General features: G+C 31.5%; 1 protein-coding gene across 1 annotated transcript in view; it reads left to right on the top strand.

The window, feature by feature from the left end:
- Positions 1–25,900, top strand: part of CPS1 (carbamoyl-phosphate synthase 1) — a 115,837-nt gene that overhangs the window by 51,243 nt on the left and 38,694 nt on the right. The window contains exons 19-21 of the mRNA XM_049784127.1: positions 1,240–1,438; positions 6,193–6,369; positions 9,353–9,471. Of these exons, the coding sequence (XP_049640084.1) occupies positions 1,240–1,438; positions 6,193–6,369; positions 9,353–9,471 (495 nt within the window). The remainder of the gene's footprint in view (positions 1–1,239; positions 1,439–6,192; positions 6,370–9,352; positions 9,472–25,900) is intronic.

Consider the following 25,900-nt stretch of genomic DNA (forward strand, 5'->3'; position numbering starts at 1 on the left):
GTGTAGCTATTTACCCGAAGTCTTTATTGCTTTTACCAACAACTTTCACACTTAGTTTCTCTATGTTAGTTTGAAATTATTTAGGACCCTAAGGGTGTATTTATTAATAAGATAGCTGCCAGATTGAGGTAACTAATATTGCAAGTTGATTTTCTTTTCTTGCTAATCACAAACTAATCAAAATCTGGGTAGTCAAAATATGCTGCAAAAATATGTTTCTTAATTGCATTTTCAGATGTTATTAAAAATTGAAAATTAGTGTTGAATTTTAGTCCTCCATTAGTTTCTTCAGATGTACAGGTAAGTGTCCCAACAAATAATAGGTTCATTTATTTTAAAAATTCTATATTCTGTATTTTTATTTAGCTAAACTCCGAGACTGAACAATTTAGGAATTATCTATAGGTGAATAATTCATATAAAATTATTGTCCATATAATGACTGACAACATATTTTATTTTATTAATATTTTATTAATATGTTTACAATCTAATACATTAATGTCTTTTAAATAAACATATTTGGCTTGAAGCTGCACCTTGCTATCTGAAATGGTAGAATGCTCAAAGATAGATTCAGGAGATTTGTTTTTCTGATTCTTCGATTCTTTTGTGTGAAATTGGACACTTGTCTCTTTTAGTTTTTTTATACATTAAACAAGGGAGTTATATTAAAGAATTCTATGCTGTTCTATAGTTTAACAGATTTTTTTTTCAAATACATTTACCAGAAATTACATTTCTGAGGAAATAATCAAGTTCTTAGAGTACAACTTAATTGGATAATTTGAAGAGCAAAGAACAAACTGGACAAATCAACATCATCTGACCAATAAATATCTCATCATAACTGAGATAGATTAACATATAGTGCAATCTAACCCCATTTTATTCCGATTTAAATACCTGCATTCATTTTTAAAAGACATTTTTATATAGTTACCTTAATGGAAAATATACATAAATGAATTTATCAAGAAAGTGTGGTTTTGAACAGAAGATTAGAAGTTGTATAGCACTGCATGTCAGATAAAATATTCTTTCAGATTTGCCACTTTATATTTTATTATTTCACATTATGTTATAAAGAAATGCTAAATAGTAAAACAGAAGAGTAAATTAGGTGTATTTCATAACCTGATGGGGAATAGAGCTAAAATTTCTAAGATATATCATTTTGCATTTGAAAATTTTAAAAAGCTACTGGAAATAAAGAGAAATCTAAAATTTCTATTTTAGCTATCCATTAGCCTTCATTGCTGCAAAGATTGCCCTAGGAATTCCACTGCCAGAAATCAAAAACGTCGTTTCAGGGAAGACATCAGCTTGCTTTGAACCTAGCTTGGACTATATGGTCACCAAGATTCCTCGCTGGGATCTCGATCGTTTTCATGGAACAACCACCCGGATTGGTAGCTCCATGAAAAGTGTAGGAGAGGTGAGTCCTTGGTTTCTTCCACTACTCCAGTAATTATGTCACATCCTAATATCATTGAAGTCTTGGTTTTTCAGGATGCTTGACTTATTGACTGGAGCATTTCCTCAGTGTTTTAGCATCTTGCTATTGACTGCTACAATAAAATATTTGGTACTTGATATCCTAATGAATTCCAGGGGTTTCTATAAAAAGGGGAGGCCATATAAGTGAATATATAGAAGAGGTGCATACTCATGTATTTTTATCTCTTTGTCTAATTGCTACAGCAAGTATTTCCAGTACAATGTTGAATAGGAGTGGTGATAAGAGGCAGATTTGTCTCATACCAGATTTTAGAGGAAACTCTTTTAGTTTATCTCCATTTAAAATATTTGCCATGGGCCTGTATTAAATGACCTTGACTATATTGAGAAAATTTTCTTCCATTCTCATCTTGTTGAGAGTTTTTTTTAAAGAATGGGTGTTGGATCTTATCGAATGCTTTCTCTGCATCTATTGATGTGATCACATGGTTTTTGTTTTTCCTTTTATTGATATGGTGTATTATGTTGATTGACTTTTGTATGTTAACCCATCTTGTATTTCTGGAATGAAACCAAAATTTTATGGTGTCTGATCTTCATCCTATTTTGAAATGGTTTTGAGAATCTTTGCATCTGTGTTCATCAGTGATATTGCTTTGTAGTTTTCTTTCTTTGCAGCATCTCTGTATGGATTTGATATCAGGGTAATGTTTACTTCATAAAAACTATTTGGGAGTTTTACTGGTTCTTTAATTTCCAGAAAGAACCTGAAAAGCATTGGTAGTAGTTCCTCTTGAAATGTTTAAAAGAATTTGTTAGTGAATATATCTGGACCTGGGATTTTGTTTTTGGGAAGGCTTTTGATTACCATTTAATTTTCTCAAATGTGATGGGTCTGTTTACATATGCTAGATCATCCTGGTTCACATCCCTCGATTATTAGGAAATGTATATTTTTGTCCCTTATGACTTTTCTAAGTCTAACGTTTGTGTCATCTGATATTAATGTGGTCATTCCAGTTTTCTAAAGGGAGTTGTTAGTTTGGATGCTTGCCTTCAACATTTGATTTTGAGACTATGTTTGTTCTGACTATTCAGGTGTGTTTCTTGTAAGCAGCAGAATGTTAGATTCAGCTTCTTGATCCTTTTTACCACTCTGTCTCTTTGGTGTAGTATTCTGGGAAAAGTATGTATATCATTGAGTTTTATCACTATATCCCACCACTGCCTTCTGGCCTTGAGGGTTTCTTGTGACAGGTCTACTGTAAATCTTAAGGATGCTCCAGTGAATGTAACATCCCCTTTAGATCTTGCTACTTTCAGTATTCTATCCCTATCTATCTGTGACTAGGATGTGTCTTGGGGTTCTTTCTTCTGGTCTCTTTTAGCTGGTACTCCTTGGGGATGCAGGATCTGGTTGCAGACAGTCTTTAGCTCTGGGAGTTTCTCTTCAATGATGTCCTTGACTATTGATTCTTTCTAGGGATTTTCTTCCTGGGTATCTGGGACTTCAATGATACTTATATTGTTTCTTGAGTTTAAAATGTCTTCCATGAGCCAAAGCAATCGGCAGAAATCAATTCTAAATCTAAAACTTTAAATTGAGAAGACACAGTGGAATATTAATCTACATTTCTGTATACTGAAATGTTCTAATTTTTAACTTAGGTATTTCACAAATACTGTTTTATACAAATTAAAATTAAATTTTACTTCTGACTATTCTATCTTCAAATATGAAGTACTCTGCTGTCTTGAAGGGAAAGCATAATTAAACACTGTGTTTCTCAGATTCACTTTCTTGCTACCCACAACTATGAACCATTTTTTGCATATAAAATGCTTGTAAAAATGTTCAGATAAATTGTTGGTCAAAATGATTTAATTTCATATTTTTATAGTTTTTCATTTGGTGCTTATAATTTAAAGAATTTTTGTTGTTAGCGAGTATTTTATACCTTAATTTGCTTTAATTCAAGTTATTAAACACTTATCAAGCTATAAGATATTGAGAGTATAAAGCAGTAAATAAAATGCATTTATACATTCTTGCTGTTAATAAGTTCAGAATATACAGTAATAATTAAGATATGAATTAAACAGTAACAAGTGTTAACATGCAGTGCTTATATAATGGTTTTATGAGAATATACTAGAATAGGATTAAGTTAGATTATTACAGTTAATCTTATAAAAATGATAAAATTTTTACTTAGTAAATATTAATTTTAATAATACAAAAATTTATTAATAATACTTATAATAAATAATTTTGATACTACAAAAGACATATTTAAAATTATTTCTTAATTATTTTATAGGTAATTTATTATATATTCTATGTATACTAGTGTACTTAAGTAATACACATTTATAGTTTTTTACCAATAGAACTACTTTGTGATCAAATTTAATTGCAATATCTACACATTTTAACATATTTTATTAATTTCATAATGCCATAAAATATCTTACTTCTGGAAGGTCTTCTTTATATCGAAAATCCATAAACTCACTATTTATTTCTTCAAATACCACTCTGCCTTGATGATTACATATCTAAATTGGACAAAGGTTTTGTGTGCCCATGCTCTTTAGAATCTTATATTTCTAATTAGATTTAGAGCAGTATAACAAAGATTAGGCATTTGGCTTTAGTAATTTTTGAATATGTATATTTTCACATAATTGACATAAAGATTTGCTACACTGGCATTTCTATTTGAAGAATCATGGAAATTTACTGAAAGCAGCCTTATGATTTATTATTTTAAACTGAAGAACAATAATGCATAATAGTCTGTTATTGCATGAAAAAAAATCACACACGGTGATTATGCACTGAAAATAACTGGCTAGTCTTCAAGGTGATTTTAAGTTTATTTCTGACTTGTAACTTATCCAGACAAAATCACAGCACAGTTTTTTTAAAAGTGTTTACTGTACAACCAGGGTTAAAGGGTGTGGGATATATGCTGGATTTGTCATGGGATATTTAGTATCCACCTGCATTCAGAATAGGAACCTATTGCCCTTGTTATAATTTTCAAAGTTCTATTAACATTAATACTTAACTATAAAAAGTGAACTTATTGATATCTATTTAGAAATATGTCTGCTTTTGTACTGTTTGCCTGGATTCTATTTTTTCTATTCTTTTTTTTAACAGTCAATATAATTTGTCCTATAATTAATACATCCAAATAGTCAAATACAGTATCTAAAACACAGAATATTATACTTGTGAGGAAATTCCTTGTAGCAAAGTTTAGAAATATTGCTAAAATAATTAATCCTTATTTATTTTGCCAGAATTTACTAGAATCAAAAGGATTAACATTATATCAATCATAAATAATTCCAGTGATCCGGAGTAACAGCATTATGATTTACTCTTTATAATAGAACAAAGAATTTGTAATACTAGCTTCCTTAGATATTATGGAACAACTTACATTTCAACTAAGACATTGTATGGAGTGTCCTTTATGCTTTTACATTTTTTGTTATATTTTATTTATTTATTTTTTTATTGTGACTGAAGTTCATTTACACAGAATTATTTATGATGCATAGTGACAATGTATTAAGGGCATCCCCACCACCAATGTTATCCTCCCTCCACTCTTGTTCCCAGCATGTCTCCCACATCTCCCTCCTTTACCCCCAGAATCCTACTGCAAATGGTCTCCACCTTACAGCTTGTTATAGGTTGGGTATCTATTCTGTTTGGTGTTCCAATCTGGTCATTTTTTTATTTACACTACATGTTCATATGACTGGTCCTGGTATCATTTTTTCCCCCCTCAATTTATGAGGCTGAATGATTCAAACTATGCTATTCTGTTGGAGGTAAAAAGGTTAAGGAAAAGGAGAAAAAAATTGGTATCAATTACTTAAAAAAAAAAATCACCGAATAATATCCACAAAAGTGGAAAAGAAAGAAAATAGTGGAAGAAAAAGGAGAAGGAAAATAATATAAAAACAAACAAACAAAAAATAAAACAAAACGACAACAGAAAAAGTGCTGCAGTGGCAGGGTTTGTGTTACCCCACCTTTTTTTTTTTTTTTTTTTTGTATAGGCACAGCAAGTATTGGGGAAGGAAAGAAATTCCCGTGGCCTAAGAGATTCAGGGTTTCTCCACTCTTGAAGCATATTGTCATGGGAACAACCCTGGCTCCATACCTTCTCATTGCCATATCCCAGGGTTTTTTGTTTGTTTGTTTGTTTTGTTTTTGTTTTTATTTTTTTTGAACATGATACAGAAAACTGAACACACCAACAATGGTGGAACAGTACCTCTAGAACCTTAAAGACTCTATCCTAGGCCCTGTCCTAGGCCCTGTGCAAATACCAAGATTGCATGCTATAGTGGCCTTATTTTCTTTTTTCTATTCTAAAGGACATTTGCATAATAGAAGATTTACTAAGGGATTTTATGCTTTTGAGTTGTTCCTATTTTCATTCTTCCTCTGGTGTACAGCAGAACAGATTTCCTCTCATTTTAGCAAATACATATAATTCTCTAAATGATAAAAGGCATTAAATTTCTGGAGAAAAAGGGTGGAGGAAGAGGAATAACAATTAAAATGAGTAATCTATTTTTTCTAGTATATTTATTACTATCTTCTCACTATACTATTTATGTTTAGTCTTGTTATACATTAAAATACATCAATTTATATATATTTGAACTATTTAAACATGAACTTTTAAATGTGTTTGACAGGTCATGGCTATTGGCCGAACCTTTGAGGAGAGTTTCCAGAAGGCTTTACGAATGTGTCACCCATCTATTGATGGTTTTACTTCTCGTCTGCCAATGAACAAGGACTGGGCATCCAACCTAGATATCAGAAAAGAGCTATCTGACCCATCCAGCACTCGCATCTATGCTCTTGCTAAGGTAAAATGTGATAAGGGAGTCAAAGCCACAATTATTTCATTTTCTTTACGAAATATAGTTAAGTTGTCTTTTAAAACAAAACCACAAAGTGGTTTTGTATTAAAAAATTCTAGCTCTCTTTGAAAATTAAATTAGAGATGCCTGTGGAATTTATATGATCTTATAATTAAAAAATTTATACCTGACTTACCTTAAAACACATTGAAGTCATAAGTGAACATTGATCTATTTTTCCTAAATTATTGATACTTTTGGGGAATGTTTGGGCCACACCTGGTGGTACACAGAGGTTATTCCTGGCTCTGAGCTCAGAAAATGCTCCTGTCAAGCTCGGGACCATACAGGATGGTCCCATATCAAATGAACCCGGGTCCATACCAGGTAGGCCTCCTGCAAGGCAAAACCCTATCGCTTGAGCTATCACTCCACTTTTAAGGAGATTTGATAATAGTGACTTGTTACTCCTATCACATTCATTATAATTTTCTTGAAAATGTATTTTTTTAGAAAGGAAGATGCAAAAATGTTATTACATAGCATGTGCTGCCTATACCCCAGCATAATTTGTTGCTTCTTTTTTATTTAAATAACATTATATTATAAAGAACTTCCTTAATATAAGCTTTTCTATGTAAATTTTTATTGGTTTTGTTTTTGAACAACTCTAACCCTCCCACGAATTACTCACTTCCAGACTAGTACCGCTTTATGTAAATTAAATGCCACATTAATTTCCTCTCATGTTTACTATCCTTAGAGCTATGAAGATTCGGCTTATGTGATTTTATAAAAGGTGACTTTGGCAGCTGGGATCTATCTGGTCAGAAATCCCCGAATGTCTTTTTGACATTTAAGGAAGCATAAATATTAATCCTAATAGTGTCAGATCACTCTGGAATTGCAAAGCCCCACTGACCATTTTGTGTGTGTACTTGTGGCATGAGTCGCTCAAAAAATAAATTTTATCTTGTCTTTTTAATTTGCCTTTGTAGCAACAGCGAAATGTAATGATTGACTTTGAACTCACTGAAATTCTTCAATATTTTTATGAAGAATCCTACAAAAATAGGAAGTAGAGGACAGTTTCTTTCATTGCATTCTCTCTCCTCTCCTATATAGATTCTATGCCATAATATGCAGAATATTTAATTCCTATTGAAATTCTTGGAGATATTTGCATCTTTTAATGGATGTTTCTCAACATTGAGTTCCAAGGGAATAGTGAATGAATTTTTTTTTTCATGGTGGGAGGGTAATAGTGATAAAGACTATTCTAAAAAATATTCACCTTTGTTCTTGCTCCTATTTTAGTCTTTATTATTATAAGCAGTGCACCATTCAAGTATGGGCATCTATATACATTTTTTTATCTTGACAAAAGACAGTATAGAGTTCATCCCTTTAGTTGAGTAAATAAAACTTTTGTCATTATGAAGCAAATAAAATTGAATTGTTTTGAAGTTCCCAGTTAAATAGTAAAACTCGAGCAAATTTACAAGTCATTCTAATAAAACAAAAGATGAGAATTTCTGAATTCTGAATGTTGGAAGATTCATACAGAGTATTGTATGTATGAGCAAGAAGACTCTGTGCTATAAATTATTGTCTTCCAGAGTGCTGGTTGAAGAATTGATTTCTGTTTTTTAGAGGTCATTATTCTTTCTTTCCACAGAGTCTGGGAGCTGGGTGATTTTGACAGAGTGTGATGACTCTGGAGAGCTGAAGGGGAAAGAATGAAGGGACTGTGTAAATCTTGCTGGCTTTCATGATTCTTACAAAAGGGCAACTTGCTCTGAGATTTGATTTTTGCAGTAATCTTATTTCAGAATTACTGAATTTTCATGTTTTTGGTTTGGGAAGAATAAAGAGAGGGTTTTTTTTTTGATTTGGGGGGCATAGTCCTTAGAATAACCTCAGACTCAGTTGGGTGATTATGAGCTTTACTACAGCCCTTTGACTTGACAAAGATGCAAAATTTGAGGAAGTCCTAAGACTTGCAGGATCTAGTAGAACAAAAATTACTTGGATCTTTGTCTCCCTTTTATCTCACAGTAGATTATTGAGTGTAATTCTTGGACCAAAGTGTCACAAACTTAAGGTTCTAGCCCCTTCACAGTGTTGATGGCCAACACTTAATTGTGCATTTAATAATTTGAAAACAGAGCAAGTCCTTGGGGACCTGGCTAAAAATACAGAGTATTAAAAAATTACAAATAATCTTAGGCAATAAAATGCCTTTGAGTATTCTCATTAAATGTCATCTTATTTTACTAAACATAATTATTTAGACTACTCTCAACACTCATAATCATGATATTTCTAATATTAGAAAAAGAAATTTTTGTAAAATTTAGCTCCCTGGGTTACAATTTAACAAAAGTAATTAGTTAGACATATTTTAAAGGAGTCTAAAAATATTTTTAATTTGATGTTTAGGAATATTACCTATAATTTTCACTGGGTATTAAAATATACGTAAAGTCTAAAATAATTGATGATTAAAAGTAGACTTCTTTTTGGTGGAGGTTGGACCACATCCAGTAGCACCCAGGTATTACTCCTGGCTCTGTGCTCACTCCTAGCAGGCTCAGGAGCCATATGAGATGGCAGGTGTTGAACCAGCGTTGGCTGCATGCAAGGCAAAGGCCCTATTGACTGTGCTATCACTTTGGCTCTAGAGAGTAAACTTTTATTTTTATGATGGTTTTGTTTTAGAGAATTTATCTTTCCCTTCAGTTGCCTACTCTATTCAGCTTAATGACCCATAGTTCTAATTTTATTTTTGAAAAATTGCTCAAATGGGAGGTTTAACTGCCTACCTGAATAGAATCATTATTACATTTTTAAAATTATACTGGAATATGCAATTATTTGGTAAAATGTCAGGTTCTCTAAATAACTTGGAGAGAGATGCCTTCAATGTTTCCAATCAAATATATCATTTAAGAACTTTTCCAAGAAGTGCTTTTTTTCTTCTTGGCAGGCTTTAGAAGACAATATGTCCATTGATGAGATTGCAAAACTCTCTTCCATTGACAAGTGGTTTTTGTACAAAATGCGTGATATTATAAACATGGAAAAGACACTGAAAGGACTCAAAAGGTAAGACAACTTGGTTTGAATAACTCCAGGTATAGTTTGTATGATTTTCTAAATATCCACGTATACTTTGCATTTGACTAAAATACAGTCTTAAATAAATAATGCTAAAGTCTGAAAGCAGTATCCAAAGAACCCGTTCACTCCTTAGAGTTTTATTTACATGCCTACATTTTCTGAAGTGTAAAGAATTTTAACTAACTTCTCCTCCGACCCATGATATCAATATTGTTAATGATTTTACAATAGATATTTTGGCAAGTAAAACTTATTGTATATTCGTGAATTCTTGTGCTATTTGATTATCAAACATTATCCAGTATAATTAATGATTAAATAAATAATATCTTCTAAATATTCTTTTCTAAGTTTTAATTTCTAAATATAAAGTTATGAAGCCTATTTTTTATTTTAACTTATAGATTATTCTTAGACAAATATATTTTCTTTTATTCTGTTGATACCATAAACATTGACATTTCTAGTTCAGCAAATAAAATAATCTATATTCAAGTTTCTGCTAATAAACACTTTACCTCTTACTAACTTATATTTTAATCTGCTTCATGGCAAATTGTGCCTCATGTTAAAATAATTTTATAATGTTAGTAATTTAAAACTTAAAACTTTTAATTTTTCTTGGGAAGATAATTTGTTGGGGAGCACATGAGATTATGAAAAAATTGATAGTTTTCAAACATGTATCTATGATGATAGCAACATTTATTCCCTATTAAGAATACAGTATAAATTATCTTTATCTTTTACCACTTAAATGAGTTCTAAAATATACTACTATTGAATATAATTCTCACATAAAAGCTTGGTCAAAGGAAATATTTTGTTTTTATAAATTAACCTTAAATAATTTAAGAAAATATAGGAAAATTGATCAAAATATTGCTGGTAATAGTGATCTATTTAAAGCATGAAAGGAAAACAAAAGTAGAAAAATCTTTAATTCTCTTTTAACTAAAAATTAGATTCCTTTTCAGAATAAATTTTTAGAATTTCATTATTAGAATTCAATAACACTTGCTGTGACAAATGCTTAGATTTGAAACTGGATATTCCTTCTTACCAAAAAGGTATTGACTACAATTACTTGTAAGTTATTCTTTGTGTTTACCACATAAAATGAACAACAGATAGCAAAATGAATTCAAAATAAATATTTGCATTCTGGAATTTTGTGTTTTCAGTTAACTTTTTTGATTTTTGATGTCAGCAGAATTCCATTTTGAATTGTATTATGTTGTATGCACTGTTTTTTTGTTTTGTTTTGACAACAGACTTCAAATGCCAATGAAACTGCTCCAATTAAACCACATGGGGGTGCTAGAAACTTACAATAAGTACAACAGTTGTAGCAGTGGTTAAGATCAGGGTGAATAATAGTAGAAGCTATTATGATTTGTACTTTTACATGTTATAATTTTGATTTGAAGGTAAATTCAAGATTTAAATTGAGAAATTTTTTGTTACATCCAAAAGACTTGAGAAATAACTATATCAAAAGTGAAAGGATTAGAATTATTTATTGCTTAATTAAGATAATCTTTAATAACATTCTGAATTTTATATTCTGTTGCATTTATTTCCTGATACTTTGATATTTTTGATTTCCATAGTTTGGCTTAAGTACATTTCTTTTTTTCCTTAAATTTTTAGTTTAAAGACATGGTTACAAAGGTGTTCATAAGTGTATTTCAAATTAAATATTTTGTGTTTATAATTATTTGCATTATAAACTTTAATATAAAGTTTTATTTAAGAGTTAATATTACAAAATTATAAGGCTTATAGCTATCTTTCAGTTTCAAGAGTTCAACAAATCCGTAAACATATATCCTGAACTCTTCATATCTAAGTATCTAATAATATCTAAATATTTTATTTTAAAGTCTTTTTTGGGGGGCTGTTATTTTGTGTCACTCAAATAAGAATAGACAGTCACAGTATTCTGTGGCATATCGGGATTTGAAGATAAAAGGAACTTAGTTGATGAGATGTACTCCAATGGCCACAGAATCTCTGTATAACAGTTGCCGTTATATGATAGCATTATTTATTGATAACTTGGGATGATCAAATGAGTATTATATTTGCAGTTATGAATGCTTCACTTTGTTTCAATATCTCATGTGCTAGAAATTGTAGCAGCTGATGTAGGTCTAGATATGATTCTGAGGACATATGTGTTCTAGATCCTGTTTATTTTTCTTACAAGTGCTTTAGAAGTAGGCAATGGGGACCTTGGTTGCTAAAGGAGTTGAAACTTAATAAGAAAACTGAGTATAGAGGAGCACTGTACTAATCCAATGTCTTCCTTGTCACTGTAAAAAGTACAAGCTACCAAGTCAAATAGGTCCATATGCAGCCTTATTTGCTGTGAAATTGTGGCCACATTTCTAGCCTCAAATACATCCTGTTGATGTCTAGTTTGCAGTCATGCTTTAAAACTTAAATGATATAAATATAAAAATAATAATCAATTCTCAAATTTTACCCTGTTTTTTCATAAAGGGGGTTTTGTAATTTTAGATAAATTTATTTAAAATACCCATTTTCAAACTCACCATTTGCCTTTGATTTTATATTTTGAAATATATAATTTCTTACTTTTCCTTATTTTAATAACATATTTTTCATATCAGATATAATTGTTAAAGATGTAGAGGTAAATAATGATGCAAATCCTACTCCAAAGATTACTAACAGTATTGTACTAATAAACAAAATATTCCACTTGACAGTTGCTATTTATGCAAAAATATTTTAAAATCAAAGAAATAATTCACTAGCAGAACATAAACATATTAGTCAAATTGATGGTCATTCTATGACTTGTATTTGCACAGATCCATAAGAAACGGAATTTAGAATTTTTGACTAAAACTATCCCTATTTTTTGGTATGTATATGAATATATTCACTGGTGTGAGTAAAACAAAATATCAATTGTAAACAGGTCACCTTATAAAAATAACTGATGAATTTTTTTCTCGGAAAGGGAAATTATAGTAAGAAATTCCTCCCCTGAAAGGTAGAGATAAAATATATTATGCTGAGGATAACGGAGAAGATCCTTCCTAGGGTGATGAGACAAGATAAGGAGATATTAAAATAATTTATTCAGCACTCCAACTTTAAATAGTTGCTTCCATGAAGACTCAAATTTTCTGTATTCTGAACATGAATATAAGATATTCAAAAGACTTTCAGATCAAGATCTGTTCTTGAGCAATGCTGCTCCAGGGTATGTAAGAAAGTTGACTGTTCAAGTTGGTTCCTTGATTATAGGATATTATAGGGCCATTAATGTGGCTAGAGTATTAACACATTTTGGAGTGGATTTCTATATTTGGAAAAGTTCTCTTTACTCAGTGCACGGCAGTTTGTATTCTGCAGGACTCGAGAGATTTTTAGGCACATGTATTGAGATTTAGATGCTTGATAGCACCAGACTTCTTTAACTTTACCATAACATTCTTCAAGAACTAAGAAAAGTTCACATAGGAACTGTTAGTGGAACTACAACTTTCACTTTGTCTTTATGAATTGACCTTTACGAATGAGCAAATCATATTAAAAAATGTGTATTTTTCCACTTTTCATTCCTACTGACTTTTATATTGACACCCATTGGCTTATAATTATCATCCCATGTAGCATTATCATCAATATCCAATAGAAGAAAAATATCTATGCTTTAATGTATTAAAGATGTAAAAATCATCAATAGTTGTCCATAATTATATAGTCAGAATTGATTTTGGCTATGTAAATATTTCTGATCTAGAGTTCTAAGAACTATAAATCAAGTATTAAAACAATGAATTTAAAATCTGCTTAACACAGAGGCATGCATATTGATTTCATAAAATAACTCTGAATGTATTCTAAGTATAAGAAAATAACTACCAATTCTACAACTAAGTATTAGGCATAATGTTAAGCAGAATATTTTTTTTAAATTTGATCACAACTTTAGTTACTAATAATCCTAATTTTATGTATTATAAATCGAATAGTTGAGATATTTAGTAGCTTCATGATAACACATGCTAACAAATAATAGACCTCTGGTCAAACCTGAGCAAGACTTCCAGAATCTAGTAATTTTGGTGTATAACCCATGTGCCATTATTGGAGGAAAGAAAACTTCACCTTCCTCATAGTAACACAGATCATTACATAATAAAGAGATAAAAATACCATCAATGTGAAACCAACACATTTGACAATTATTAGTGATTAATAGACAAAAACAGATTTAGATCTTTCCTGTGGAAAGCTATCATTAGAAGTAAGGAGTTTAAATAGAATAAGGTTTGTTTGTGAACAGAGACTGTTTCAGTATTTTAGTATCTGTTAACCATTTTTATCTTTATCAAGATGGGTTAGCCATTTTAGATGGAAAGGCAATCTAATATTAAAAATATATAATGAATGGAGTAGAAAAAATGACTTGATTGCTAGCTTTGAACAACTGGTTGTTTTCTGTCTATAATTTATTATATTAATTTGAATTCTTTAACAAATTCTGACTGGTTTATTCTATTTGAAGAATTTATTATACCCACCTAAATTGTATAGTTTTTCTCTCTTACTGGCTAAAGTTAAGTTGAATTGAATTTTTTATCTTTTCTAAAAATAATTAGCTCAAAAGAGGCAGCTAGTCTCTGCTCATAGTATCCTACGTTAAATTATAAAATGGAAGATTTCTGCCGTTTATGAAAATTACTTGTTCTTTTGGGCATATCATTGAATTTTGCCAATTTTTCTGCAAAGGACAATTTTGTTCTTTTTTTATCCTCTTCCTATACCTCAATGACAGCAATTTATGTCACCAACAACATTGTGAATGATTGTTTAAAAGGAACTGTTTTCATTCATTTTAGATCTTCAGTAGGAGGGGATATCACCATTGTGATACTTTTAACCTTATAAGCTTGGAAAAGTAAACTTTAATACAAAATTGTTGGTGTAAGCATAATATGAATTTATGTATAAATTACTAAGAAATGCTTTTATTCTTTGTATAGGCTTCATAATATTTTGAACTATTTTATTTCTGATAAAAATATTCTCTTCCCTCTTTCCTGAGTGTTAGAATTGTAGTAAAAGTAAAATGCACCTTTGAAGGTTCCAATTTTTATCTGAACATCACTGTGTTCAATGTGATAAACTAGGCCCATTGGTGAGTACTGAGAAATCATAGGCGTGCCTATTGCTAAGGAAAACAATCTAGGGCAAGGCTGGTAAGTTCCACTTGGGCATTCAAGTGCTAAATTGAGCTCAGTAAAGTCGGCCATTTCCCTGCAGCCACAAACTTCTGGAAGATGTAATAGTGCAGGTGTCACCTTAGCTGGAACACTCCCTTTGAATGTCCTTTCCTACACAGCTTAGTTTCTATTGACTTTTTATTTAACTTGCTCACAAGGCATGACAAAACCAGACAAAAACAGTTTGTGCTTATCTTTGATTGAAGTTTGCTGTGGGGGAAGTATAACGCAAAGTTGTTAAAACTTAGAGATGGGAAAGAAGAGGGTAAAATACTTTATTTTCTAAAGATAATGGTTTAAAAACAGACTTAACATGCACTAAATAAGAAGTAATGTGAGAACATACATATTTCCTGTTTTATAATATACATATATTATTGCAGGTCATATTTTTAGTGATCCTTATTTTGGCGATACCACTTTTCTTTTCCCATTCCTATTGTGAATATTTACATATATCATAGTCATTTATATACTATTTTGAATATAAAATGGCACTATATAAGAAGATTTTGTAAATTAGGGAAAAGAACCTATTGTTTTAATTTGGGGATAATAGTTTTATCCTCTGAACCCACTAATCATCATACTGTATTTCTGTTAGTTTTAATTTTAAAAAGTCACTTTCTTATTTCACTAAGCAACTCTGGAGCTAAATGAGTATATTATGAACTATGCATGAAATAATGAAGTCTAAAGAAATACAATTTTATCCATATGACAAACTACCTTTTCAAAACTTTACCTTACCTAAAACAGTTTTAGACATCATACCTTACACTATATACCTAGTAAACTTTTGCAAGAATACTAAAAATTGTGACTTATATGAAAAATATACTTATTTTCTGTAACAGATATATAGAACTCTGATATTTTCATGTCCCTTAAACTAATGTTCCCCCAAATTCTATTTTCAAATTAGTTTTGTTCCATGCATACTAGAATATTTAGGTAATATTTTGCATTTGATAACCCTATATGAATTTACACTGTAGGTTATTGAATTAAATATCAAATTAAATGTCTAAAGAACCTTCATTGAATTTATTATTTAAAGCTTTTTTTGAGTCTATTGGGCTTATTGAAATGAGTCAGAGGGAGAGAGATAAATGCAAAATAATCTCACTTGTCTGTGGGATTTAAGAAAAATAAAAGACAGTATTGTGTTAATACCCAAAGACGAGAGACATGGGCAGGACTAGCCCATGATATGAAGTTTATCACAAAAAGTGGTGAGTGTAGTTAGAGAAATAACTGCACTAACAACTACCATGACAATGATAGTGAGAAATAGAATATCTGTCCCAAACACAGGTGGGGTGGGGGAAATGGGGGATATTAGAGGCGGGAAAGTTTGCCTGATGGGAGGGTGTAAATTTTATGACTGAAACCCAACTTTGTTTGTAACCACAATGCTTAAAGAAAGAAATTCTGAAAAAAAAGAGGAAGAGTGGAGGATAAAAAGTGTTGTTGGTTTTTTCTTTTTGAGAGAGAGAGGGATAAAAAGAGAAAAAGAAAAGAGACAGATAGAGTGAAGTAAAATGCCTGTCCCAGAAGCAGTCAAGGGAGGGTTGGATAGGAAGGAAGAGAGCTTCAGGGTGGGTGAAAGGAAAATTGTTGACATTGGTGGTGAGAAATTGCACTGGTGAAGATTATTATACATTCATTTATGACAGTAAATCAATCGTGAAAAACTAGTATGAACAAACTTGTGACTACAGTGTTTAGTGTTTAAATAAGATATTAAAAAAATGAGGGTTTTTTTTTATAGCTTTACAAATAATTATACACTATGAATGTAGGAAGACAACTCTAGCATGGGCAAATATATGTTTTGCTTAAAAATTTTTAGAGTTGGGGCCAGAGCGATGGCACAGTGGTAGGGACTTTGCCCTAAGATAGATGGTTGTTTGATCCCCAGGTGTTCCATATGGTCCTCCAAGCTGGGAGCAATTTCTGAGCGCATAGTTAGGAGTAACCTCTGAGCATCACCGGGTATGGCCCAAAATCCAAAAGAAATTTCTTAGAGTTATATTAAGATAATTCAGAAAAATGGATTATAATATATATTTAAATGTCGAATTATATATTGTTTATTTACCATATATTCAGTAGATTTAAAATAATGTAGTCATAAAATATATGTATGTATATATTAATAGTCATGACGTAGTATATAGTAGTATAGTATCCCCATCATTAACTCTGACCTCATCAGGATGTGTTATATATTGAACTAAATCTAATTATATTTACCAGGCTCTATTATTAAACTACTTGCAATTTATTATCTAATCAAACATTAATGTTTATTGTGCTCTCTTGAGTGCAAGACAAAAATACTAAAGCCAATGTCATTTTTTGTTTGGTCATTAACTTTACTATGTTTGGAACTCACATTTAAAAACAATATGACAACAATCACAAATGTATACATATGACATATATGTATATATATACATATACATATAAAGACAAAACATTTCTAGTGAATTAACAAGAGACAAATACAAAAATATCATAAAAATTTAATGACAACTAAAACAAAAGTTCTAAGCCTTTGTATTATCTTGCCATTTTCATTTTTAAATTTAAGTCTTCCTAGAAGGTATGAATCTCTATAGGATAGTATATAAAATAACACCTCAGAACATGTAAGAATGCATTCAAAGGTTGTACATAGGATGAGACATATGACTCTTCTCATGTTCTTAAGTTTTTTCACTTCACTATGAAAATGAGAATCTTGCATAAATTAAACAAATCTATTCACTAAAATGGCTTTTGTCTACACATTTGTTTATAGTAGTGAAGCCACACAATTTTTCTTTATTGTTCTATAATTATTATAGGTGTGCTTATCACAGCCTCTATTTCATTGTAAATTTAATAAGGAAAACTTCTAAGTAGAATAATGTCTCCATATACATTATTATAAGCATTCATAAAAACCTTTTCTGATCTGTGTGAACAAAAGTAATTCACAATTCTAAGGTGTTAGTTCTGAGATACATGTAATTAGATTCCAAATCATTTCAGCATTTATTGTCATGGAAATTGGAATATAGTGCTTTGCTCAGAGTAAAAGTCAATGATATTTGTAACATAGTATGACCATTAAAATAAATGAAAAATATTGTTGATAGGAAGTGAAAATTAGAATTCTTACTCATGGCAAAGGAAACTTGAAGTGGAAAAAAATATACCAGTCACTCAAAGAGATCCACAAAATTATTTTTGAATATTGTATATATAGTTCATGGTATAAATTTATCTGTGCTTGTAGGAGTGATAAATATCTTTAGGTTTTTATTTAAAGAAATTAATATCTAATTAGCTACTATTAGCTCAAAATGGTTGGGGAAAAATTATGTTTTTAATAATAGGGGTTTTAGCCATTTATTTCATATTTTTACTCTAACATTCTAATGCTTAAATGAGTTTCCTTTTGAGAATAAAATAAATATTCTTCAGATTTTCAAAATTATACAGATAAGAATTTTTGGAAGGTGAGAAATATTCATAAATATTTTCACTTGCCATGAGGGTTCTGATTTAATAAATCAAAGGTTAAAACAAGGCAAAACAAAATACATCTTTATAATATTGATAATACAAAAATCTTTGGTGTACCTTATGTATATTCCTATTATGATGCAAGTAGAATGTATCACTATTCTATTTTTTTGGGTGGTGAAACTGAGTCACACTGATTGTGTGTCATTCCTAATGTCATGCCAGTCAGAGGCAAGCCTGGAATCTAGCCTAGGGCTTTTGTCTTCAGTTCTAGTACTAACTCTTTTCAAAAGTCTCTACTTTTTTTTTTTTTTTTTTTTTTTAGATAAGACTTTTAAATTAGACAGCTGGAGATCAGTTCCTCCTTAGCTGTCAAGTGGTGAGCTGCATGTTTCCCTGACTGAATTCTTGACCCCACTTAGAGCAGAAGCACTGTAAGAGATGTGACCTTTTTACTACTCTTGGGGAAACATGAGCCTGGCAGAGAGGAAGCTCTGGCAGGCCACCTTTACAGGCTTCAAGAGTAGAAGGAGATAAAAGAAGCATATTCTATTTAGTGGTTTCTGTATTTACTATAAAAAGCTGCACATAGACATGCATACAGACATGTTTTTTTTTTTTTGTCTTAATAAAATGTAAAGGCTTTCTCTCTTTTTTTTTTATTGAAACCAATGTGAATTGCAAATCTTTCACAGTTATATTTAAAGTACACAGTGACAGTGAATTAAGGCAATTCCCACCACCAGTGTTGACCTCCCTCCACCACTGATCCCAGCATGCATCCCATGCCTCCGAGACCCTTAGCCCCATGGACTGCTAATGTAACAGGTCCCTTTTGTGTAAAGCTTGTTGTAGTTCGGGTCTCTTGATTTTATTGTTGTTGACTTTGGGTTGGTATTTAGGCCTGAACTTTATCATCATCATCATCATCATCATCATCATCATCATCATCATCATCATCATCATCATTATTATTTTTACGGTGACGCACAGGGGTTACTCTTGGCTATGCGCTCAGAAATTGCTCTTGGCTTTGGGACCATATGGGACGTTAGGGATCGAACCTCGTTCTGTCCTAGGTTAGCGCGTGCAAGGCAAACCCCTACCAATTGCGCCACTGCTCCTGCCCCTTCTGATCATTTTTTTTTAATTTCCACTTAATGATCATGAGGCCAGTTTGCCCCTGGAACCACCCACTTTTCTTATCTTTTGTCTTAATGCAGGTACGAGTTAGAAACACAAGGTATATAAGATGAAAATTAAATTTTGACAAAATACATTGCTGGTACAATGACTATAGAAACTAAATAATTACTTGCTAAGCTCTAGGATTCATTCACTTTTCAGTCGTATCTGAGATGCCTTAATGGAGGCCTAGAGCCTCCTGAAATGCTCTGGAAGGTGAACTGGGCAGAAAGTCGTTCTTTCCAGAGTAAGGCTAAAAGTGACCAGACCTCCTAATAGAGGAATGCTTGCTAACATGAAAGTTCTCCGAAGAGCTCAGAGTAAGGACAAGTATGACGGTCCTGAGATTTTATTTGTTTACAAGAAGAGCTACCAAGGAGAGAAAAGATACTGAAAAAAGCCTAAATGCTAGGGCCAAATTTAGTACCTTTTTCATTTCCTTCTACTTTCTCCTCTTCTTGCCTTTTCTTACCACCACTTCCTCTCCTTTTTGTGTTTCCTTCTCCTTTTCTTCTTCTTTCTCCCCTAGAGTTTGAATTTATGCGGCACTTATTACCATTTTGCTGAATACTTGACATACCATTTCATCTGATAAATGAGACTTTGTTCTCAGCACAATTGGAGCCTGACTCTAGCTTTTGGCCAGTATTATTTGTCACTTTGATGTGGAAATTTACAATAAGAAACTTTATCCATATAAATATAAGGATGATAAAGTAATAATCACATAAAATAAATCACATAAATAAAATGATAATCACATAAATATCAACAAGATGCTATAGATATTACACCTACTGCCTTTGACTCTAGTCTTCATAAAAGTTTTAGATGATAGATTGATTTAATTGTTTTTCCTTTGCTCTAGACATCTTAAATTTATTATTGAATCAAAAGTATAGTTTCCCAGGTACTAATGCATGTTTATACATCATCTTAAATTCTTTAGTGATAAAAATTTTTATTTTCATGAAGGAACTCATATCAATAGAGATCTAACGTGATGTATCTTTAGAAATTTAATTCTATAATTCAGATTCTCTTAGAATTGGCTTCTTGGGCACAGAAATTAAGGCACTTGCCTTTCATGTGGCTGAAAGGGTTCATCACCAGCATCTCATAGGATCCCCGAGACTGCCTGGAGTAATTTCTGAGCACAGAGCAAGGAATAATCCCTGTGTGCCTGTGTTTGGGGTTTGGCCCAAAACAAAAACAAAAACAAAAAAACCCAAAAAGAAATGTCTACTTATTTTAATCCTTTCTAGAATAAGATTACATTTCTTATTCAAGAACAAGGATAATTTTACATAAAACTTCTAAATAAATCTGTGTTAGGGGGATCATATTTGCTGCTGGGATTGAACCGTGGGTTAGTAGTATGAAGGCAAGTGCCTTAACACCTGTAATATTGCTCTGATCCCTCAAAACTTCTTTCTATATACTATTACACATGATTTATTTGGTTGTTTTCTTCAATTATATATACACATACATATGTGTGTGTAATATAGATAGGAGTCATACCTGGTGATTCTTTAAAGAGAGAGTTTTTTTTCCAATATAGAGATCCCCAAAATCTCATTTGTATAATGATACATATTTAAAGCATTAACGAATTATTGAATTCAACCTCAGTTTTCTATGGCAACCATACACAGCATTTATTTTTTGAACTGAATTTATACTGACATATGAAAAGATAGAATTTTGCTTTCTGAATGATGAGTTTTAAACTGTAAAAATTGTGTTACTTAGACGCCATAAAATATTACATATTATGGACTTCTTTTATTTCAGTATAATTAGGTAAAGCTATTTGATTACCAACAGCATGATTCTTGAAGACAATAATAGACTTATTTTTTATAGGATGGTTGGGGCCATAGTTGACCATATTCAGTAAGAATTTACTCCTGATGCTGTAATTCTCCTGGTGGTGTTAGGGGGATCATATTTGGTGCTGGGATTGAACCATGGGTTAGCAGTATGAAGGCAAGTGCCTTAACACCTGTAATATTGCTCTGATCCCTCAAAACTTCTTTCTATATACTATTACACATGATTTATTTGGTTGTTTTCTTTAAATATATATACACATACATATGGTGTGTAATATAGATAGGAGTCATACCTGGTGATCCAGGAATACTCTTGGCTGGCTCTGTGTTCAGAGGACTCTGCTGGCAGTACTATATAAATTGCTGTGGATTGACCCTTAGTTGGCCATATGCAGACAAGAGCTTTAACCTCTCCCACTATCTGTCTGTCCTCTTGGTTTTTTATTCTTATCAAATCAAGTCAAAGAATATTAGAAATACTGTATTTTCTTTTTTTTTTTTTTTTTTTTGGTTTTTGGGCCACACCTGGTAACGCTCAGGGGTTACTCCTGGCTATGCGCTCAGAAGTCGCTCCTGGCTTGGGGGACCATATGGGACGCCGGGGGGATCGAACCGCGGTCCGTCCAAGGCTAGCGCAGGCAAGGCAGGCACCTTACCTCTTTGCGCCACCGCCCGGCCCCAGAAATACTGTATTTTCAATTAAGGATCACCAAGATACAAAATAGGATTTTCCGTCTTTTTTAAAATAATTTTTATTGAGACCCATGTGAATTATAAGTCTTTCACAGTTATATTTAAGGTACACAGTGACAGTGAATTAGGGCAATTCCTCACCACCAGTGTTAACCTCCCTTCACCCCTGTTCCCAGCATGCACCTCATACTTGCTGACCCTTTGCCTCCTGGACTGCTAGTGTAATTGGTCCCCTTTGTATATAACTTGTTGTAGATCTTGATTCTGTTGTCCTTGACTTTGGTTTTGGTATTTAGGCCTGATCATTACAAAATAGGATTTTTAAGTCTTAAACACTATAATAAACCTTAATTTTTGGTTATGTCTTCATTATTATTACTTAGCATAGAGTATATTTATGATAATGGTATATAACAAGCCCTACTATATTAAAAGTAATATAATACTATTTTAAAATTAGGATTGTCAAAGATAGTTAAAATATAAACATAGAGATTAAAGAATTAAACATTGCCCATTTAAGAAATATATGCATATGGACTTTTCATAATGTTTCCAACTCCATTTTGATTTTGTTGTTAATAGACTTTAAGTAGAAACTTAGTTTTAAGAATATAATCTCTTGAAATTAATCCTTGCTAAATAGAATATACAATGTATATACATATAGCATTTTTATTATATTAGATATAGCATTATTATATTGTGTTAAATGGATCAATTTTAGTAGTCAAATTTTACAATAACATTACTGATTTGAATTTCTCCAAGTATGTCATTGCTGTACAAAAATAAGCAAAATTGCTTATTTATTCTTTCCTTTTTGAAAAAGTACTGCTGTTTTTTTTTTTAAATATCTTTTCCATTTATCTTAAAGGAAAAGGTAACAGTTTCTTCTTGAAATAAGTAACGGAAAGATAACAATTCCACTGATTGCATTATTGTGAATGTGACATGGTGTTAAACATGTGAAATGCCAAAAATGATCAGTGGTGCAAAGCACATGTATCTTATTCAGTCCTTGTATTTTATGAAAGCAAGTGCCTTTATGAAGCATCAGCCCCCCCCCCCTTCTCAGCATTTGCCTTTTGTGGTACATTTGCAAGGAGAATAATAATAAAATTGCAAGCCCATCCCATAATTGTAGGCCAAGTGGAGTGCTCATTTTCACATTAGAGCTTGTGCAATCTGGAGGGAAATTTGTTTAGTATAACTTGTGAGTTGGTAGATCAGATAAAGGCAGTCAAGTGGAAAGAGGCCTTTGTGAAAAACACTGTCTCCCCTGGTAATTTCCAGGCTGCAGGCGTGCCTCCAGTCCATAAATAGATTTCCCCAGCTCCTCCATGCCAGGTAAAAATTTCCTCATTAAGATGAATGTATTCCATTTCCTTTTTATCATTTATTATTGAAAACTAAATGTGAGTGGAGGAAGTTTCAGAGATGGTAGGGAGGAATTTTAAACAACAACAATAATAACAACAGCATCTACATTGGAACTGGAAGAGAAAGAGAAAGACTGTTGATTACAAATCATAGTACATACAGCAAGGCTTCTTGGTGTAGAAGCTCCACCGTGCTATTAAAAGATTATGGCAGAGTGTGTAAAAATCTGATGGTCTGTCTTTAAGATGTTTTCTCTCCCCTAAAAGTTAGACTGTCATATGGTTTTTCTTAAGGAGGCAGAAATGAAAGATTATGAAAAGGACAGCATCACAATTCTTTGACATTTCTTTTATTTCTTTGAGCATGCTATGCAGTGATGAAAGTGTAACCCTTGAAGAGTTTGCCCTTGAAATCAGAAAGCAAGAAAAGCTGGTAGGGGAAATAAAAGATAATTGTATGACATTTTTTAGTTAATGTACTTCTCAAATGTGGTCCTAGTATATATATATATGGGCATACTGGAGAAAATATATATCAAATAACCGAAAAGTAGTTTTTTATTATAAATATTTTACAATAGCACCTTAGTGCAGTATGCTCCATTCAGATGAATTACACTTCTCGCTTGGTTTAAGGCTCCTGTAATTTAAAATTTTATATAAATAGAGTTTGAGGTTTCACAAGGCAGTTTGATTGGGAAATTCAGCATTTACATTTCTTTTTGTAATTTTTCTGTTTTGAGTTTGTGCCAAAGTGGACTTTTTTATTTGGGAAAAATGAAAATCCTTCAGCTTTTTCCACAGAATAGCTTTAACTAGCTTGAATTACAAAATAAAACTGTCTCTTAGGTGGAAGTTCTTTTGAGCATACAAGATGGAGGGTAATCCAATATGAAGGGATACATCTAAGAAGCAAGAATATTCACCACTATGTTGTTATATGAACTTTATGTTCACTTACATAAATTTTTCATTATGTTCCCTTATTCATCTCCTGTTTGACTCTGAAGATGGTTACCTTATTTAAATCACTGGCCCAAATCTAATTAATTGTGTCTTCAAACTGTCTCTTATTTTATTTTATTATCGTGAGACACAAAATAAAATTTTGTATCAGAACATTTGGGAATAAGTCTGTTTTAGCCTGTCAAACTTGGATACACAGAAGTAGTCAAAAGAAACAAATGACAGGGATGGGAGAGACAGAGAGACAGACAGAAAGAGAGACAGGAAGAAAGACAGAAAACTTGTTTCCCAGTCTAAGAATTTAGAGTACTTGCAGAATTAATGCAGTAGCCACATGAGAATGAGTAGAACTTTCCTGTGCCTTTGTAATGATTATGGTGAGTCAGAATAAGACAACTATTTACTCAGTGAGAAGAAATGTAAAAAGTGTTTCTGTACTCTTTTATGAACATGTGTAAAGAGTCCAAAATTCAACCTGAATGAAATACTTTAGATAGTAATTTGAACATACTAATACCATTACTTCATACTTCATATTTTTATTTAGGTTAAGATACATGAATATTGTATTTATATTCATACAATTCCATTTGAGTTTACCCAAATTCCAAGGTGCTTACAAATATCATGTTTTACTTCCAATATTATTGTTTAATATTGGGAAAGGTTAAGGAAGATTTTGGTTCATCAAAATAATATAACAAGTGACTAATAACATTTAATGGCCAGGTAGGTTCATGAATTTGACAGTAAAATATGGTGTTTTGGGAGAATGCCTATCAAATACTTGAGAAGATTAAAATGTCAAAGTGGGAATAAAAAAGAAGAAATTAAATTCATTGGGAGAAATAATGAATTTATTTGAGAAAAAGAAGGGATTTAGATGTGATATAACAAAGTAAATTAAGTAGGAAGAGCTGCTTTGCAAAATATACAAACTAATACTTATATATTAAAAAACCTATAGAACTAGCCAGTAAATATACAGGCAGTAAATTTTCTTCTTTAAACTCAGATTATGAATTAATTAAATAGGATTAGATATTAGATTAAATAAAATGCATTTATTTCTGCTGTAGTCTATTAAAATTTCTAGAAGAGCATTTTATTTATTTTTAGAACTTCCGACAACACAGTTATATTTTAATTTAATTGCATTGACTGTTAAACCATATTTTAATTTTATTGTATTGACTATAACAATATAGCAGGCCCTTACATACTTGGCTCAGATACTTTTACACTATCATTTTATTCATTGGTTTCTTGGCTGTTTACAAATTACCTTGATATGCAATTTTATTTCTAGTCATGAGATAATTTTAATAACTTCATCTCATCTAGAAAACAAAACATTATATAGAGTTATAGTTTCCTTTGCTCATTCAATAAATATGTTGAATTCCATCTGTGGGTCTATGTGCTAGATTTTGGCAAATGACTCTATTGTATTCTTTACCCTCATGGAATTTAAATCTAGCAGAAATGTTTCATTGTAAATAAAAATAAAACCAATATCAGAAATGTCAGTGATCAGTGACATGCTGGAGGATATGAATTC

This window comes from Suncus etruscus, chromosome 1 (genome assembly GCF_024139225.1).
Source record: "Suncus etruscus isolate mSunEtr1 chromosome 1, mSunEtr1.pri.cur, whole genome shotgun sequence".
Lineage (NCBI taxonomy): Eukaryota > Metazoa > Chordata > Mammalia > Eulipotyphla > Soricidae > Suncus > Suncus etruscus.